Genomic DNA, 21,246 nt, shown 5'->3' with positions numbered 1-21,246 from the left:
TTTTCCTGTATTCTATGTATCGTTTTTAGTAGAAAAGTGATTTTTTGTCCAAATGGATCAGAGAAAGGAGACCATATTATTCTCCACCCTTGAGACTATGGATGGACTTTTTCAGTTTCACAATGTGTTATCTCTGAGTGGGAGGTTTGCATCTTTGTTTTCTCAAAGCCATACTGGCCAGAAAAACAACTGCAGGAAGTTATTATATCATTTATCTATCTATTTATAAATGTACCTATAAAGTTAGCTATACTCAGTATATTTAGGTTGCCAGTTAATTTTGGTAAACCCAAATTTATATTATATTTATACACAAACACAACTGCTGTAGAACATGATGCTATCTGTGAAACACTATTGGTTGGATGCAATCAATCAATTGATCAATAAATACAATAATACAATTGCAAAGATATTTTAGAACTATTTATACAATCTTGGTGGAATTTTGAAAATCCTTTGAACTATGTTATAGTGTCCAAAACATTGCTCTTTCCCTTGTACAGCTTTGTTAAAATCACTGATAAGAAGCCCAGCAAAGGGTATATGCTTTTTATTGAAACCTGTACACGCAAAAAGACAGCACATTCATTTATATTTTTTTGAACAGACATACAAAATGACCAATATATTTTAATTTTTGAATAAAAGACTTTAAGATAGTTCCATGTCTTAATATCTACTTTGATTATTTCTGTACTTGTACGTAAAAAATAAAAGTTATAAGGGGCCCTGGTGGCTCAGTGGTTAAGTGCTCAGCTGCTAACTGGAAGATTGGCATTTCGAACCCACTAGTGGCTCACTGAGTTGACAGTAACAGATTTGGTTGTGGGCTGACATTTTCACCTAAAGCCCAATGAAATTAAAAAAAAAAAAGTTATACAGAAGAGTTTAAGGGTTTGATATGGTTTATTTTCATATTTCATATTTTTATCAAGTTTTTATTTACTAACAGTGTGAATGCAATGATAGGAAATTCTTAGCAAAGTAATGGTCATATATGTGAACACTGATATCTAAATATTGGAAAATTTAATGTACATGGTTCATTTCCTGATTGTCTTCAGAAAAAGGCCAAGTTCTAAGTTAAAAAAAACACTTGGATGGAAAATGAAATGTATAAAGTACATATAGTGGTGTCTAAAATTTTTTAGCTATTTGTTTTCTTCTTTAAATCTTTTATTTATTGCAATAATACTGGTACCTATGATTTTAGTCTAAAAAGATGAGATTATTTAAGAATTTTAAAATATATATGTGAGTTCACCAGTAATTAGCAGTTACATGCAGTACATGTTTTCTTTCCAGTGCTTTCCCCTTATAACTGGATGTATCATATTTGTGTTTTATAGTCATTTGTTTTTAATGGTCCAGAGTATTTCACTTTGAAACCCTTAAAATTAATCCACAGAAGCCAAGAGATATATGAATCTCTACTGCTATCTATTTATAGTATTAATCAACAGAGTGGATTCTGAAGCCACTGCTCATTTATACAACTTAGTTATCAGAATCAAGCACATTAGGTTGTTTTCAAATGAATTAACGCTTTATCTAAATTACTGTCTTACTTTTCACTTATCTGAAATAATTAGCCTCTAATATTTGGGTGAAAAAAATGCACTTTTTTTTTTACCTTGACAATATTATAACCAATACTTTGAAACAGTAATTATATTAAATATTAACTTGGAGATTTTCATAATTTTTTTTATAGAAGTTATATAATTTGTGGTCATTGAAGCCTTGGGAGTAGATCTGATGGTAAAGGTAAAGAATGTAGAGAAAGGAAGAAGTGAGCTCAAGATACAGCTTTGGGAAGGACTATACTTAGAGTTAGGCAAGGAGAAGGATCTGGCCCCACCCTCCTTCTGATACCATGTTCTGCAGGTCTCCCCCATTGCTGCCTCTGCCCTGACACACTGGCTTCCTTGTCATTACTTGAGTACCCTAAGCACACTCCCTACGTCAAGGCTTTTGCATTTCTATTCCATCGGCTTGGAATGCTAGTCCCCCAAGTTTCCAATACTTGTTCCTTTATCTCTTTCAAGTCTTTGTCCGATATCACGTTATCAAACAAAGCCTTTCTAGACTACTTTAGCTATAATTTTACCCCCTATCCAACTTCATGTTCCCTTCTAGCTCTACTTTTTTTTTGTTCTTTAGCTTTTGTCACTGTCATGGATTGAATTGTGTCCCCCAAAAACCTGTGTCAACTTGGTTAGGCCATAATAGCCAGTACTTCGTGGTTATCCTCCATTTTGTGATTTTCCTATATGTTATAAATCATAATCTCTATCTGTGGTTAGAGAGGATTAGGGTGGGATATAACACCCTGTATTAGGTCACATCCCTGGTCCAATGTAAAGGGAGTTTCCCTGGGGTGTGGCCTGCACCACCAAGAAAGCAGTGCTGGGAGCAGAGCACATCCTTTGGACCCGGGGTCCCTGCGTGGAGAAGCTCCTAGTCCAGGGGAAGATTGATGAGAAGGCCAATACAGAGAGAAAGCCTTCCGCTGAAGCTGAAGCCCTGAATTTGGACCTTTAGCCTATTTTACTGTGAAGAAATAAATTTCTTTTTGTTAAAGCCACCCACTTGTGGTATTTCTGTTATAGCAGCACTAGATGACTAAGATAGTCACTATTTACCTTAGTCTCTGTTTTACTTATTTATCATAACCAGTTATGTTTTACTTATTTATCATAACCAGTTGCCATGGAGTCAGTTCCGACTCATGGTGATCCCACGTGTGTCAGAACAGAACCGTGCTCCATAGGGATTTCAGTGGCCAATTTTGCAGAAGTAAATCACTAGGTCTTTTTTCCAAAGTGGCTCTGGGTGGCTCTAGCCTACAATCTTTCATTTAGCAGCCAAGTGTGTTAACTGTTTTGCACCACCCAAGGGCTCCTTTTGTTTATTTTACTTGCTTTTTCATTTACACGTGAACTCCACGAGAGCAGGCTTTGTCTATTTTGTTCATTATATCACTGCACCTAGAATAGTGCCCAGCACACAGCAGATATTCAACAAATTTTTGTTGGATAAATGGAAAAAGAGAAGGTAAAAGTATTCACAATCTTTATCTGTTCATACTTACTTTGCACCACTTATATTTTTATTACGATATATCTAAATTACATTTTAATGTATGTTAATGTATCCTATCCTCTTCGTATCCCCAAATGGTACTGGTACTCCATAAATATTAATTGAATGATTTAATGATTTAACGTGGTTACAGTTCTTTAGGTATATTGGAGGCAAAGGTTGTGATCCTCAGTCTCATGAGAAGTAGAAAAGGAGAATAATCATCTCAAAATTTCTGTACTTTAAACCCAAGCCTCAGACTTCCTGGCATAGTTTAAAAATATTGTCTACATCTCTCCTAGCCCATGCCCTACTCTTCCATAGGTGAGTACCATCTTTTTTTTTTTTTTTTTTGTCACCTAGGAGGTGTCTAACTAAATGCCAAATCAACTTTTCCTGATGCATTCATCTCAAAACCATTAGATTTGCCTGTACACTTTTTTGACAGCTTATATTATTTGTTTACTTAAATAATAGCTGACATTTTTGTTGCTGGCTTACTATTTGCCAGGCAGTATACTCTATGTTTTTTTTAATATATCTTTATTATTTTATTGTAGAAAATATATATATATATAACAAAACAGTTACCAATTCAACATTTTTTACATGTACAATAGAGTGACACTGATTACATTCATCACCTCTATTCCTTTCTGAATTATTCCACCACCATTAAGAGAAAGACAGTGCCCTCTAAGCAAAGACTTTCCCTTTTCCTCTCCTATTCCTGGTTAAAAAAAAAAAAAAAATCCGTTGTCCTCAAGTCCATTCCAACTCATAGCAACCGTATAGGACAGAGTAGAGCCGCCCCATAGGGTTTCCAAGGAGCACCTGGTGGATTCAAACTGCCAGCTTTTTGGTTAGCAGCTGTGGCTCTTAACCACTTCGCCACCAGGGTTTCCCCCATCCCTGGTAACCACTAATAAACTTTGGTCTCTATACATTTGCCTGTTTCCTATCAGATTATATAATATTTGTCTTTTTGTGACTGACTTATTTCACTCAGCATAATGTTTTTAAGGATGATTCATTGTGGCACGTATCAGGGCTTCACTTCCCTTTATGGGGATGTAATTTTCCATTGTCCCATACATTTTTGATACATAGTCAGAGGGCTGGCTCTTGTTGAAGCTAAGTAATGGAAGAGTTAAGGAAGTTGGTAAAGGAAATTGGGGAGCTTGTTCCAAGTAAAACCGAATGCTAAGAGCTCAGTAAAAGGAGATGATGTTGGCCCCCCTCCCCACCCCGAACAGAAAGCAGAGGCAGGAGGAGGGCACATAGGGAGTTCTGAATGGTAGTCAGTGCAATGAACGGCTGAATGATACTTGCAGGTTAGAAGGTAGCTGTTTAGAGTTGGAATGGATGTAAAGCTCAGCAGTTCCAAGACTTCATTCATTTGATCAATACTTGTTGAGCATCTACCATGTGTCAGGCCCTGGGAATCCAATGACAAGGAAAATCATCATGACCTCATGAAAATCATATTTAAATTTTGAAGATAAAACCAGACCAAACGTGTTGCCATCAAACTGATTCTGACTTAGAGCAACCTCATAGGACAAAGTAGAACTGCCCCCATAGGGTTTCCAAGGAGCGACTGGTGGATTAGAAATGCTGACCTTTTGGTATGCAGCCGAGCATATAATAGCATATAAAAGTGAAATTGCAACAATGACAGTGGCATATATGGGAGGTGTATAGCACTGTGGGAATACATTATAGGGCTCTTTGAGATCTGAGAAGGATTCGGGGAGGAGGAAATAATTGAGAAGAGCGGTGGTGGCTGTGGTTTTTCTAAGGAGAAGGAATCTAGAGGGGAGATCACAGCTGTTCTGACCTTCCTAATCACAATTAAACCAGGGTCACACTGAGTTTAAGTAAATTTTTTTTCTCATCTTTTTTATACAACTAAAATTGAGGGTGATAATTTGGGTACATATAATGGACTAGATAAACTGTGGGTTGTCTATCTATCATCAGTTAAACCAGGTTTCAAATCATAGCTCCAACATGGAATAGCTGTGTAAAAAAAAAAAAAAAATGTGTAGCTTACATTAAATAACTGAAGCATACTTAGGCTAATACCACCAAGTCAAAAAGTTAGTGATTAACTAAGACAAGATATATATAGCTCTTAGCAGTGTTTGGTATGTAGTAAGTGCCAGAAACCTGTTGCCATCAAGTCGATTCTTACTCATAGCGACCCTATAGGACAGAGTAGAACTGCCCCATAGGGTTTTGAAGGAGTGGCTGATGGATTTGAACTGCCGACCTTTTGGTTAGCGGCCGAGCTCTTAACCACTGCACCACCAGGGCTCCAGGAAGTGCCAGAGAAGTATTAAGTATTTACTTTTATGGTCATTACTGTTTCTAGGAGGGGAGAGGGGAAGAACTTCAAAGAGACAAACAATTTAATTTCTTCTTTAAGACCCCTTTCCATTTTAAATTTTGCAATTCTAAACATCAGGGAGTAGAGAGTCTTCTAGTGAGGAAGGAGGAAAGATCAAATCAATAAGGAAATAATGTTTAATAGATGTGGATTTTGCTTTTCAGTGCAGATCTCATTAAAACATTAGCAAAGAGATAATTAAAACATACTCTGCTTCTTTATTATCCACACTTTTGAGTTTGGTCTTCCAAAACATCAGACTTAATTGATGTGTTGCTCTCAATATCCTCGAAACCTTCCAAAATGCTTTTTTGAACTGCTGACTGAAGTCAGTCCAGAATTATCCTCCCTTATCTTTTTATCTTTTAATTTCTGCGAAGTTGTGAAAGAAAATACATTTAGCAGTTCAAAATGCAGATCCTGAAAGCAGCATCTAAAAAAAAGGAAATAATTATGAGTTATGTTCACAGGTAATTTATTCCAATGTGCAAGTTTTCTCACATAGGTTTTAACCTAACAAAAAGCCTAATCTTCTGAGTAAAACAAGAAATAGAGATATAAAAACATAAGGTAGAGAGCAACTGTGAAAAGAAATACTCATTTTACAGGCTTTTACTTACCAATTCATTTATCCAATAAATATTTATTATTATCATTTTTTTTTATTGAATTGTGTTCCCCCAAATTATGTGTCGAAACCCTAGCCCTTGCACCTGCAAATATGAACTTGTTTGGAAATAGAGGTTTTTCTTTTGTTATGTTAATGGGGTCACACTAGTATAGGGTGCGTCCTAAGCTTAATCACTTCTGAATTATAAAAAGAGTACCGCAGAAACCGACAAACACACACAGGGGGAGGGCAGACACCAAGGAATGCTGAGGAACCCGGCTGCCAACAAGGAAGCCCCTCCCCTTAGGACCACGTCCTAAACTTGACCTACTAGCCTCCTAAAGTGTGAGAAAATAATTTCCTGTTCTTTAAAGCCACCCACTTGTGTTATTAAGTGTTACAGCAGCACCAGGTAACTAAGACAAGTACCTACTATGTGGTAGATACTGTGCCAGGTGCTGATGAGACAGCAGTGAAAAAGAAAGACACCACCAAGAGTGATCTGTGTAAGACAAAACATGATCATGTCTCTCCCATTCTAAAATCCTCATGATCTTCGAAGACTCTTAAAATAAAATCCAAACTCTTTACAGCATGACCAAGACATGGTCCCTCAGATCTAGCCCCTGCTTCTTCCTCGAGATCCTTTGCTGAGTCCTTTTCTCCCTTACGCTAATCCCTTGGCCATTATGGAGGGGCAGCTGCTGTTGCCACCCTTCCTCTTGTCTCTAAGCCTTGTTGGATGCTGATTTCCTGCCTGTAAGGCTCCTTTACTTCATCTTACCTGAGCAATCCTGACTTATTTTAGAATTTGATGAATTAAAAAAAAAAAAAATTGAATGGGTGAATCACTATCACTCCTTTAATGACTTTTCTGCTAGACTGCAATTTCATGAGGGTTTTGTCGGTCCCATTCAATTTTTAATGTTATTCAAAATAGACTGAAAGTATCTGATGGGTTATTTTTTATGATTATTATACTTATTTTATTTAGCAAGCAGTAAATAGATGAAAGAATGTTTTCAGGGAAGTGAGGGGGGAGAGATACAAGTAGCTAGTTTCTGTGAGAGAGTAGGGACTGCTCTGGAAGGCATAGACAAAATAATTTTAAAACCCTATTTGCAAATTGAGCCTTGGTGGCACAGAGATTGAGAGCTCAGCTGCTAACCCAAAGGTTGCCAGTTTGAATCCACCCGCTGCTTCCTGGAAACCCTGTGGGGCAGCTCTGCTCTGTCCTATAGGGTCATTATGAGTCAGAACCAACTTCACGGTGATGTTTTTTTAAAATTATTATTTATGAATAAGTCACTATCTTAGGTTTCTCTATAGAAACAGAACCAGTGAGATATAGGTGTATACACACACACACACACACACGCCTGGTAGATAGATAGATATAGATATATATGGAGCCCTGGTGGTGCTGTGGTTAAGAACTCAGCTGCTAACCAAAAGGTTGGCAGTTCAAATCCACCAGCCACTCCTTGGAATCCCTATGGAGCAGTTCTACTCTGTCTTATAGGGTTGCTATGACCTGGAATGGACTCAACAGTAATGGGCTTTTGTTTCATTTTGATTTGGTTTGGTTTTTGTATATACATATAAATATATATGTATATACATATACACATATATGGTGGTATAGTGGTTAAGAACTACAGCTGCAAGCCAAGGGTCAGCAGTTTGAATCCACCGGGCATTCCTTGGAAACTGTATGGGGCAGTTCTACTCTGTCCTATAGGGTCACTAGAAGTCAGATTCAACTTGATGGCAATCGGTTTGTACATATATACCTAAAGATAGAGATAATTACTTCAAGGTATTGGCTCACATGATTATGAGGCTTGGCAAGTCCAAAATCCATAGGGCAGATGACAGGCTGGAGACTCCTGCAAGCTTGTGTCCCAAAATCCATAGATTAGGCAACAGGAAAAGTGAGGGAGTTCTGGCAAAACGTCTATTTATTGTCTGGAAGCAGAATATACCCTAGAGAAAACTCCCTTTTTTGCTCAATATCCTCAACTGATTGGGTGAGGCCCACCCATATTAAGGAAGGTAATTGGCTTTACTTAAGGCCAACTATTTAAATCACATGTAACTACCTCATAACAACAACTAAACTAGTGTTTACAAAACAACTAGAACCATAGCCTAACCAATCTGATCATAAAATTAACCCTCACAACATATGCATATTTTCCAGCACAGGCATGAAGTTTATCCTCTGTTGGTAAACTTCACTCTCAGTGTTGGAAATAATAAGAGATGTCTCCAGGGGAAGTCTCAAGAGTAACTGTCAGAGCTATCAGGTGACAGGATAGTAGTCTAATGTGGAAGGAAGCTGTGGAGTCTTCAGCAATTTGGTGAGAAGCCCATTTCTCCATCTCACCAGCATTTGGTTAGTGTCCGAAATGATACTGAGGGAGGGTTGTAGTGAGAATTGATACATGTAGCTGTGTGCTATACTCATTAATCTACACGCTAGGTTTCCTGCTTTGTAAACAGTTTCATGGAGCTTTATGAAACTTAACAGAAGAACCTGACCATTGTATAAAGGTATCTGAAAGTACAGGAACTTCCAATTTGAGGACGGGAGCTAGACTGAAAGTTTATTATCTTAACAATTATCACTATAAAGACTGTGTAAATGCCCAGTCTAACAAAGCTTCAGTGTAAATGCTTAAGAGAACACATTTTAAGAGCCCCCACTTAAATGCTAAGAATAGATGGGTAGTTATAAGCCTTCATATTAATACATTAATCAGGTTCCTTTACTCCTTCTTCTAAAATACTGTTATACATTTTTTACATCGCTTTAGTTCAGAATGTAATTAATGAAGCTTTAGCTGAAACTTACCCTTGTCTATTTATCCACAAGTCTTCACCTTAGTCAAGAATCAGAAAAAGGTTGAAATGAAGGACAACATGACATATTCCAAATGCAACTGGAAACTATGAATGTGGAAACTCTGATCTCATGAGGGCCATAGCAAGGTGTGGTGTCTTTGTTAAGTATTTCCTTATCTCTGGTAGCTTATAACCTACCCAAGTAAACAGTTGGAAAATTAAGCAAAGTGTTGATTTTAACAAATTTGAGTCTTCTATTTTTTTTTCCAACTTAACAGGTTTGGCTATATAAACACATCCTAGAAAAAAAAAAATGTCTTTTTTCTATAAAGCAGTATTTCCATTTATATTACTGCTAATATTTATATTTGTAATAATTGGCCTCTAAAAAACCCTAAATGTACATTAAGAGAATTTGCTTTAGAAACCTGGTTAAAAAAAAAAAATTTTTTAATTTTGTTTAGAAACCTGGTTAGTCCCTTTGAATTCTGAGCATGTCCACTACCCTGTATAGTTTCTCCTAGCCCATGAACATCAGTATGAAGTACTAGATAGTGAAGCTCTGTAGAAATATGTGTCATTATGTCACAAGGGGAATAATATGTCACCATAATCAAGTTTGGGAAAATAGCTTGGTTATGGTGGACATATTATTTCATTTCCTAGAAACCAAATTTTATCTAATTGTTTTTTAAAAATGTGTTCATTTCCATTTAGTTAGATGCTTTTGTAAACTTAACAAAGTCTACTTTGGATAAAATGTCCCCTTCCCTCCAAAAAAGAAAATGAAATTAAAAAATTTCATCTCTTGATTTATTTCTAGTTTTACGATTGACAATTAATAAATTGATCTGATTTTTTTCTGCCTCCTTTATACAACTTATTTATTTTTTAATTTGTTTTCAAGTATTTACTAGTGCCTTTTTAATGGCACTAGTTTTTTTTTTTTTAAGACCCTGGCAGCATAGTGGTTAAGAGCTATGGCTGGTAATCAAAAGGTCAACAGTTTGAATCCACCAAGCATTCCTTGGAAACCCTATGGGGCAGTTCTATTCTGTCCTATAGGGTTACTATGAGTCGGAATCGACTGTATGGCAGCGGGTTTGGTTTTTTGGTTTTGGTTAAGGTCTTGATGTATAGTAGCCAAAATGCTCTGTAGAATTTTACTAATAATTAGATATTGTTTAATGAGCCAATCCAGCTAATATGTTATATCTTGATTTATATATGTGTCGGCTCCTACGTAAATTATATCTGCTATAACCATTAACCATTAGAGTAATTAAGTTCCAAATTACTGATAATTGTCATATTTTTAATTAACACCTCCATATTTGTAACAGTGTGTTTAGAAACCTTGATTACTATATTTTCTAAAATAAAAGGTGGAATAATAATGAATTGAAAATTAAATAGCCACGTTGTGTTTATGTTAAATTCATTTGCCCACTTTTACTCATATTTCAGCTTGATAAAAATGAATCAAATATAATGAAATGATAGCTTTTTGAAATAATGAAATGAAGACTACAGAGCTAGTATAATAGTCTACTTTTTCTAACCAATGTTTAAAATGTTTAAATGCTTTAAAACAATGTTTAAAAACATATGCGTTTTTAAAGTTAAAAAGGGATATAACAATATAGAAATCATACATGCTTGGGTTTTTTTTTGGGTCAGTTACATTATTTTTAAACCTTTAACCTGAACTTAATTTACATCAGAAATTGAATGAGTGACTGATGAGGGTTTAATGAGTGATTTATTTATGCCAGAAAATGAATGAGTCAATGTAAGTGGACACCAAACGCTGTATAGATACTTATAGCACAATGTTCTAAGATAATATATGGTCAAATACAATTGTCTTTCCTTTGAATTATTCCTCTTTAATCCAATCATTTATTCATCCAATAATTATTTTCTGAATGTGTATTATCTTCAAGCATTTACCAGCTATATTATTTGAGATATGGGCTAAGTTTCTATCACGAGTAGACCCCACAATTCAGTGGCTTGATCAAGGGAAAAGTATCTTTCTTACACATTATAAAATAGGACTGTTAGGTATTCTCTGCTCCATAATGCCACCCAGGGGTCCAGCCTAGTGAGATGCCATCATTAACATGAGCCTTCCAAAGTGGTTCTAAAAAAATTCTAGCCATTGCCATTTCTAGCCATAGTTATGAGGGCTGTTATGGGTTGAATTGTGTCACCCAAAAAACGTGTGTCAACTTGGCTAGGCCATGATTCCCAGTATTGTGTGATTGTATACCATTTTGTCATCCAACGTGATTTTCCTATGCATCGTAAATCCTACCTCTATGACGGAAGTTTTTTATGATGTTAATGAGGCAAGATTAAAGGCTGTTATGTTAATGAGGCAGATTAGGTTTTTGTCTTGAGTCAATCTCTTTGAGATATAAAAGAGAGAAGCAAGCAGAGAGAGAGAGAGAAGGACTTTCTACCACCAAGAAAGAAGAGCTGGGAGTGGAGTGCGTTCTTTGGACCCTGGGGCCCCTACACAGAGAAGCTCCTAGATCAGGGGAAGATTGATGACAAGGACCTTCCCCCATATCCGACAGGGAGAGAAAGGCTTCTCCTGGAGCTGCATCCTTAATGCGAACTTCTAACCTCCTAGACTATGAGAGAATAAATTTCTCTTCATTAAAGTCATCCACTTGTGGTATTTCTGTTGTAGCACTACTAGATAACTAAGGTAAGGACTGAAAGGAAATGGAGGACAAAGAATTTACTTTTAATCAAATCTTGAATATTTTATATATATCATTTCTACATGTGTTAACACTCAACTGCAAAGGAAACTGGGAAATATATGCTTGAGCAAACTGGGAAATATATCCTTGAGCAAACTGAGAAATATGTCCTTGAGCAAACGGGAAAATATATCCTTGAGCACGTCATCCTTTCCTATGGAAAAAAGGACAAATGAACTTCAGGGGAGGTCAACCTGAAGTCTTCTCCAGTACAACCCTCTAATCATTCAAATAGGAGTGAATACCTTTCTTCCCACTGAAAAAAAATACATTTACCTTCTCACTAGCAGAGTAAATTCAAGTTCATTTTCTATAACTACAACCAGCTCAAAACCAGCATCTCTGGAAAATATGAAGACCTCTCCATTAGATCTTTTTTTTTTTTTTTTTTTGCGTTAGGTGAATGTTTACAGAGAAAATTAGTTTCCCATTTGATCGTTTGTACAAAAAGTATTTCATGATTTTGGTTTTATATAGCATTTGGTGTCCACTTACATTGACTCAATGTGTCAGCACTGTCTCTAATTCCTCACTGGATTCCCAGTTTCCTTTAGTCCTGATTTTCTATCCTTTCCTATCTTTGTTCTTGGGCAGATATAGCCCTTTTGATCTCCTGTGAGTAATTGTTCTAAGGAGTACATTTATCTCTGGTGTTATTGTTTATCTTATGGACTTGTCCATTGTTTGGCTCCATTAGATCTTGATGTGGTTCTCGGCAGTCTGGAAACCTGTAAACAGATAGGTTATCTTTCTCACTCTCAGCCCACAATCCTCCATACAACACACTTAAGAAAAATTGTGAGAAATGAACAGAATAACTGCAATAGAAACTGCCTTCAGGAAAATGGAAGAAAGGAACACTGAGGACTCAATGGGCAAAAGCAGTTACAAAATCCTGCTGGGCAGAGATTATAAAGACCCCTTGCAACAGCAGTGAAATAAGATCCTTGACTAGTGTATCTGGCCACATTAGTTCTCTTTTCTGGGAGTTACACCAGATTTACTGGAAGGTTCTAGTTTATTCTTTATCCTTGATGACCGTATCTGAATTGGGTACAGTAGAGTGTAGCTTCCTTGGAGGCTTCACAATTTTTGCAGCATGCTTCCTGCTGATGCATGCTTGGGAGCCCAAGGGTTGCTCTAGGGATCACATTCAGTAGCAAAGTCTAATGAGAAGGTTTTGAGGACAGCATTGAGCAACACTCATTATCTCCTGCTCTTTGGAATACAGAAGCAAATGGGTTTACTAATTCTTTGAAGTCCCAAATTTCTGAGCCCTTTATCAATTTAAACTATAGAAGTAAAGCATAAACCAGGTGCAGATAGCCTCTGTTGCAAAGTTCCGTTCCTTTCATTTCTTCTTACAACTCAGTTCTTATTTGAGCTTATATCTCTTGTAAACCTTTCTAAAAGCAGCAAGGATCACTAGCCCATATTTTGCCCTAGTGCCACAGGATAGATACATAGGCCTATAATCTATAACCTGCCTTCCAAATTACCACTTGTGATAGTATAACAAAGGTAATCACATTACCAGGCTCAGTATTTGGCTCCTTTGTATGCTCCACCCTCCCACTAAGTTAATGTCACATTTTTTTTTTAATTTTAATGGCAAATCCACACTTCTATATACTAATTTCTATGTTAGACTAACCTGTTACAGTTTCAAAATTCAGTGACTCAAATATGATAAAAATTTATTTTTCTTGCTTAACGATTCCAGAAGTAGTCGGTGATGTAGAGTAAGTCTGCTCCACGCGATCATTTAGAGATAGAAGTTCCTCCCATGCTGCTGTTCCATGACTTCCTAGAGCATCATCTTTATTTGCACTGATGGATGCTAAATCATCACTATGTCTGCATTTTGCCAGTTGGGGAGAGGAAGGTGCACAAGTCCAAGATCCCAAGATAGACAGCTTGTTTTTAAGTTGGAAATGACCTCGAGGTTGCCCCCTTCACTTCTGTTCACACCACGTGTTCCCTAACTTATCCAAAATGCCACAGCTAGCTGCAAGGGTAGCTGGAGGATGTATTCCTGAGCTGAGCAGCCATTTTTCCAAGTAGAATATTTTTCTTTGGAAGAGGTGAGAATAGTTGAATAAGTAAAGGTATGGACACTGACAGAGTCCATTATTATTATCATCCATTATTTTTCCAAATCATAAGCAAATATATTGTATCCCACATTTCCATTTTTAGGGTTTTGAAAGTTAAAATTCTCTCGTGGTGTGTATATATCATTTATGATAGATGATAACTAAAAAAAAGAAAAAAACAATGCCATCAAGTCGATTCCAACTCATAGCGACCATATAGGACAGAGTAGAACTGCACCATTGGGTTTCCGAGGAGTGGCTAGTGGATTCAAACTGCCATTCTTTTGGTTGGCAGCCATAGCTAGCCTTAGCTCCTAACCACCGTGCCACCAGGCTCCATAACAAACAATAAGTGGAGCTCCTTCATTATGGTCTTTCTTACTACTGTTCTTTTGCTCTTCCTTATCTTCATCAAATAAAATTAAAGTTGGAATTCAGTGAGAAACATGGTAATGCCACTAGAGAGTTGTTCTGTGCTACTGGTCTTCATGCAGCGTGCTTCGGGAGATATGATCAGAGGCTCACTCACAGAAGAATTATTGATTGTGACAAAGGCAAGAAGAAGCTGCTGGGAATGCATTTTTCTCTACATCCCCAAAACATGGTCGTACTGCTTGTTAAATCATATTGCATAATCTCATGACTGCCATTTCTCGATAATCTAGGGAGCTGATGTAACAACTCACAGGAATGTGCTACACCTATATGAGGGTTCTGAATCAGATTGCATAACTTCTATAAATATAAATACATGAAAGGAGAAAGAAAACTCCAGCTACTGGTCACTGGGATCAGGCTTCTATAATCTCAAGTGATTGGAAGGACGGGGAGGAAAACATCTTACTATACTTTTATCCTAGTTTATACATAAATACCTTGGGCAATGAAGCTGAGCCAGGTAATAATTTTTCCGACTTCCTTACACTAAAATTGAAGTCAGTGCATATTTTGTTGCCCAGGAAGATAAAAATTTCCCAATATCTCTGTCTCTAACTCTTCTCATTTCTGGTGTATACATTTTTACTTTGCTTTTTTGCTTCTCTTTCCTTACTATCAATGAAATCTCAAGTACTTCATATAATGACACCATTTTTTTTTTATGGGATACCTGGAGAGATAATGACAATCACATTCAGAGAAACATATAATTTTAGTTCTTTGGTCTTTTGTTCCAGCCTAACCTTTTGGCATCTATAAAATCTGATATTTGATATTAAGCCATATTCTTGCCACAGTTCTGTGTACTTAAAATTTTCAATCTTGAAATAATTTATAAATTAAGATTTAGGTGGAGGACAATGATTGGTATCTACCTTTGAACAGAGGGGTTCACTTTGAAGAAAAAATATAATGTATTAGAAAAATTTATAGATCCCCAAGTAAGATTTTTTTAATGAGTTCATTAGTCAAATATTAAGTTAAAACAATTTTCATTTTTGCATGATACTCTAAAAAATTAAAAAACTCTAAAATTAAGCTACTCACTTAAATGGCATCTAATCCTCCTATTAGCAATTCATTCTTTTATTGCACAAATATTTATATTGAGCAACTATCATGTGCCAAGCATTGTTCTAGAACAATCAGCATGGAACAATGAACTCAAGTAAACAAAGGAGACTAAGTTCCTATTCCAAGGAGCTTACATTCTAGAAGTGGAAAACAGCAAATAAGTAAATAAGTAAGTGTGTGCATGTTTAGTGAATGATAAATGCGAAGATCAATAAAGCAAGGCAAGGTAGGTGAGTGCAAGCTTACACAGATTGGTAAACCTATTTAATTGTATCAATAACCAAAACCCCCATTGCCATCGAGTCAATTCCAACTCATAGTGATTCTATAGGACAGAGTAGAACTCCCCTATAGGGTTTCCAAGGCAGTTTTACTTTATGGAAGCAGACCGCCATGTCTTTTTCCTGCAAAGCGGCTCGAGGATTCAAACCACCAACCCTTTGGTTAGCAGCCAAGCACTCAACCACTATGCCACTAGGGCTCCTAATTGATCAATACCTAGTTTAAATAGATTATGAAAGAGAAAAACCTCCTAAATGACATTTGACTGAGTTCTAAAAGAATGAAAGAAGAATAATAGGATATTTAGGAAACACATGTTCCAGGTAGCTGGAACAGCAAATGAAAAGGCCTTGAGACAATAATGTGCTTGGCATATTCAAGGATCAGCTAGAGAACAATAAACCCTGAGCAGAGTGAGCAAAGGGAAAGTGGTAGAGGATGAGATCTGAGAAATATTGGGGGACCAATTGTGCAGGCAATAAAAGAATTTGAGACTTTTTTTTCCTAAAGGAGATGGAGGTGTTTAGAAGTATTCAGATTTTTTTATATTTTTTACAATAGAAGGAAGATAATTTCCTGTTGGACTGAACATTAGGTGTGAGAGAGACTCCAAGGTTTTGAAGTGAGCAACACTAATTAATTTAAAAAAAAAAGGTGTTGTCATTTATGAAAATGAGAAGAATGCAAAAAAAAAAGTTTTGAGGTGGAAGGAACATCAACTTTTTGCATTTCGATATGTTAACTTTGACACTCAAGTGGAAATGCCTAGTAGCCAGTTGATACATGAGACCAGAATAGAGGGGATGTCCCCAGGCTGGGGATATGATTTGGAAGACATCAGAACAGAGATGTCACTAAAGCCATACAAACAGATGACATTGCCTGCCGGCCAAAAAAATGATGGCTGGCAATGTCATCTGATCCTATGGCTTTAGTGCCATCTCTGTTCTAATGTCTTCCAAATTACATCTCCAGCCTTGGGAGTATAAATAAAAAAGAGAAAAATTCTAATAATCAAGCCCACAGGGCCTCCAGGGTTAAGTGGGTGGGAAGATGAGGAGATACCAACAAAGAATGAGGAAATGAAATGCTTTAAGAGACCCCTGAGAGAGATGTCAGAAGCTGTTTTAAGTGGTGCTAAAAGATTGAGTAAAATGAGGACCAAGACTTGACCGCTGGATTTGAAAAGGTTGAGCTCTTGACAAGAGCTGTTTCAGTGAGCAGTGGGAATAAATAGCCTGATTGGAATGTGTACAAAAGCATATGGAAGGAGAGGAGTGAAAACAATAAGTCACTCTTCAAGAGTTTTTTCTGTAACTGGATAGAGAAAGAGCTAGTAGCTGGAAGGAGATATGGCTTTAAGGATACAAGATACATAGGATGTCTGGATACTAATCAAATTCCCATTAAAGGGAGAAGTTGATGCTGCAGGCCAACCAAGGACAATTGTAGTGGGAGAAGACACTAAATAACTTTAGAGTAAGAAATAAAGGGAGAACAGCTTTTTGTCAGTTATTGAAATGCGGAAGCATCTAGCAAAATACTGAGTGAAGTGAAATAGCTTGTATATTTTGAAAGGGATAGAGGGTACTAGAAATATCATTTCAGTGTTTGGAAGTGATGATGAAATTGATGCCTGTTTCTTAATGTAACTGCATTAAGAGCCATATATGACTGATCAGATTGTAATCTTATATAGCGCTTTTTTTGGTAGTAGACCTTTTATAACTCTTCTTTTGACCAATTTTGGAGTATTGTACTTGTGTTTTAGGAAAAATTTGATTTATAAGACTGGAGGATAGAAATAAAGAAGTACTGAGGTAGAGTGAGAAAAATCACAGCACTCCTTGTTGATAACCTGTATTTTTCTCACTAAATATTTATTTAGGATTGTGTTTCATGCCTAGAGTTTCCTGGGATAGTACCTTAGCTCACATTTTGCCTTACAAATTCCATGTGAGTTTCTGGGTTGATGCTTCCTGATTACGGTAACATTGATTGCTGTCTAAATCTGTTGCAGTGTACCTGAATACTATGACTACGGTCATGGAGTAAGTGAGGATGCCTATGACAGCTACGGTAAGACCTTTTCTTTACTAAAACTGTAAAACCAGAACATCCATCAGTTACTGACAACTGAGAAATTACTTTTATCTTTCTCCCCCCAGTTTTTACAGAAGTCCAGACTCGATTGATTTATGTAATTCTGGGGTAAGATTTGATTCACAGAGCCAGTGCCAGAAAATTGGACAGGCCAATTTTGATCAAAATTTCAAAAGCAATTAATCAGGTTCATAGATCAGTTTCAATAGCAACAGTGAGCATTCTGAATGCTGTCTTAAATGTTTCACTGTGTCCGTTGTCCCACTCATTGATTTGACAATGATGCTGTGTTTTTTCTGCTCTCGTGTATTATCATCAGAAACATATACATTTAAAATATTTTTAAAATTGTTAAGGGCAGAGATTATGGGTTTTAGTTTTTTTTTATTATTATTATTCCTAGTATGCATAGTTCTTAAAAGCTCCTGGGTGGTGCCAATAGGTAAGTGCTCAACTAATAGATGAAAGGTTGGCGGTTCAAACCCACCCAGAGGTTTTTTAGAAGACAGAGCTGGCGATCTGCTTACAAAAGGTCCCAGGCTTGAAAACTCTGCATACATGGGGTTGCCATAAGTTGGAGTGGACATAGTGACAACTAGCATCAACAACAGTCGTTCTTAAAAGTGCCAAAAAATCTTGGCTCATCAGACTTAGTAGTTAATAAGCCTACCAGTCTATAAAATTAATTAATTTTAAAAATACACTATTTAATTAAAACACCATTTGAAATTAATTGGAATTCAGCTCAGTAAAGATTCATTGAATGCCTAGGATATAGCAACGTAGCGCTTCACTTTTGAGACATTGTTTCTGGTTCTTTAAAATACGCATGCATTCAGACAAAGATTAAAATGGACTATAAAACATAAAATAATACTCTTGAAAAGCGTGCTTCTTAGTTCAAGTAGATACACTAGACTAAATGGGCAGCTCCTGTCTGGAAGTGAGATGAGAAGGCAGAAAGGGATAGGAGCTGGTTGAAATGACATGGGAAATCTGGAGTGGAAAGAGGAGTGTGTTGTCACATTATAGGGATAGCAACTAGGGTCACACAACAACATGTGTATAAACTTTTGTATGAGAAACTAACTTGAGCTGTAAACTCCTAAAGCAAAATAAAAAAAATAAAATTACACATGCAGCAAGTTGACCACCTTGAAAAATGATGCTCATTTCAATGTTTACAGTCCTAGATTTTTATTAAAATGATACCAAGGCACTCTGTTTCTTGTTATGGGGAACAGTAAAGTAGACAGTGAGTGTGGGCTGAGTGTTTGGGGACTTCACATGATGAAAGTGTACCGCCCTCATAAGATGGAGAAAGGAAGGCACAGATATCGGGAGGGAAAGAAGAAGTGTGTCCTCCTTGGTACCAGCCATCGAGCTAACTCCTCTGGGTGGAATATCAGGAGGCCAAGCCCCAAAGTAGAAATGTAAACCATCACCACCATCGCCATTCATAAGCTGATTGCTTACATGTATTTTCTCATGTATTTCTGTATAATAAATCCAAATATTAAGTATTTTTATCTCCATTTCATAATGAGGAAACTGAAAAACAGAGGTCAAGTCAACATGAGAGTATAACTGGTCAGGCTTAACTTCTGTTTTTATATTCTCATCATTGACTGGCATATTAATAATAGTTATACCACACATGGAATACTCATCATAGCTCTGTACTAGGCAATTTTCAATGAGGATTAGAGATTATAGAAATAATCCTCATTAGAAACTGTATGTACACCTGTAGAATCTCGTTCCTATTAGAATTCTGCAGGTCACATATGCCTATTGTCATCTGTATTTTATAGATGAGGAATTTAAGCCCAGAGCATTAAGTAACTTGCCTCAGATCAACAATAACAAGTGGTAGAGCAGGAATTTGAATTCAAGTGTGTCTGATTGGTTTTGTTGTTTGGTGGGTGGGTGGGTAGGGGCGGAGTTCAGTGGACCCTAGGAAAAAAGATGAGGACCTGGTACTTTAAGCTTGAGTTTCTTTAAAGTGAAGGGTGCTAAGCTTAGTGAGATTTCTCTAAATCCTTCAAAATGCTGCCCCACTAGTCTAAGGGAGTGGCGGGATCTTTGATAGTATTTTACAGAATGAAATCACAGAGTATTAATTCAAAAAGATCACCTGGCTCACTCTTTCCTAGACATCAGCTTTCCCAGCACCAGTCAAATTGGCCTTATCTTTTGCTGCTGTAGGAAATAGGAATGTTCTCCAAAAAAAGAACATCTTTTCAGAAATAGTTTCATAGAAAAAATAGGGCAATGGACAAGTATGCACAGGCCTGGCTTAGTTGGTGAGCTACTGTAGAAGATACAGCTTCAGTTTTGTTCTTTATATATTGTTCATTCACTTAAAAGGGGACATTGAGGCATCATGTGATATTTAAGAAGGACGATAGTATCCACATAGCTCCAAAGCCACATCAGTAAGCCAGTCAGACCAGTGGAAAGAGATTACCTGACAACCCAGAATACCAATACCTAATACTGCAGTCTTCTGTGTGTTCAACACAGTGATATTTCTATTGTTCCAAGCTCATTCATAAGCAAACAAGAATCAAGCCACATGCCTTGTGCTATTATTTACTGAGGATGATAGATGAATAAGACATAATCTGGTCCTTTCTTTAATTTATTCAGCTTTCTGCACATAGGTGTTGCTAGGCTCTGGGAACGTGATGGTGTACAAGGTCCCTCCTTGGCTCCTACTGTCTACTGTGGAGAGACATATGGCTACATATAAAACAATTGCTCCATCTGATACGATAGATCTAAAAAGTTCAGAGACCATTGCTCATTTAACAAATATTTATTTAACGACTAACACATGAAAGCCATCATTCTCAATCCTGGAGATGCTGTAGTGAACAGTCTCTTGGAGCTTCCATCCTCATGAAAAGATGTGTTATTATTTAGAAATCACTCATAAAAAATGGACCTTCCATTTGCAAGATGCATTCATTATTTTTTGCCCTTGACATCAATTTGAGGAAAATCACACTTGTGAGCTTTACTTCTCAGAATTACATGCACTGAAATCAAGGGCAGGGATGAATTTTATATTTCACTGGGTAGTTGGTGATAACAGATGAGATTTCTATTTCTCAATGATTTTTATTTTAAGGTGTTAATACAATGCAAGTCAGTAGGGAAATGTGTGTGAATACACACTATTGCTTCTCAGAACTTCTAATGGAGATTCAGGGGCAGGAGAGCCAGGAGCTCAACTCTCTAACTTCATGGGTCTTCAATTACTCATTTTGGTTGTCTGGTTCTCCTATTGTTCCAAGTACTAGGGAAAAACCATCCATTTTATTTTAGAGGGTACATCTGCCCATAAGCACTAGTTTGTTTTTTTACTGGGTCAAATTACAATTTACCAGCAAGCAATTCTCTGTACACAGAAAATGGCTGATGAATTCTTTTTAATCAAGTAATGAGGAAAATGCAAAAAAGGATTTGACTATCTGGGCAGAGTAAGTAAGATATAAGTTAGGTAGCAATTTTGGCTTCTTAACTTTTACTTAC

At 36.7% G+C, this 21,246-nt stretch overlaps 1 protein-coding gene across 1 annotated transcript in view; it reads left to right on the top strand.

Moving 5' to 3' along the window:
* The window catches only part of KHDRBS2 (KH RNA binding domain containing, signal transduction associated 2), a 638,752-nt gene that overhangs the window by 591,354 nt on the left and 26,152 nt on the right, over positions 1-21,246 (top strand). The window contains exon 8 of the mRNA XM_003404411.3: positions 17,624-17,682. Coding sequence (XP_003404459.1) covers positions 17,624-17,682 — 59 coding nt within the window. The remainder of the gene's footprint in view (positions 1-17,623; positions 17,683-21,246) is intronic.

This window comes from Loxodonta africana, chromosome 1 (assembly GCF_030014295.1).
Source record: "Loxodonta africana isolate mLoxAfr1 chromosome 1, mLoxAfr1.hap2, whole genome shotgun sequence".
NCBI lineage: Eukaryota > Metazoa > Chordata > Mammalia > Proboscidea > Elephantidae > Loxodonta > Loxodonta africana.
Note: the sequence above shows the minus strand (reverse complement) of the source record. Positions and strands in the feature narration are given on the sequence as shown.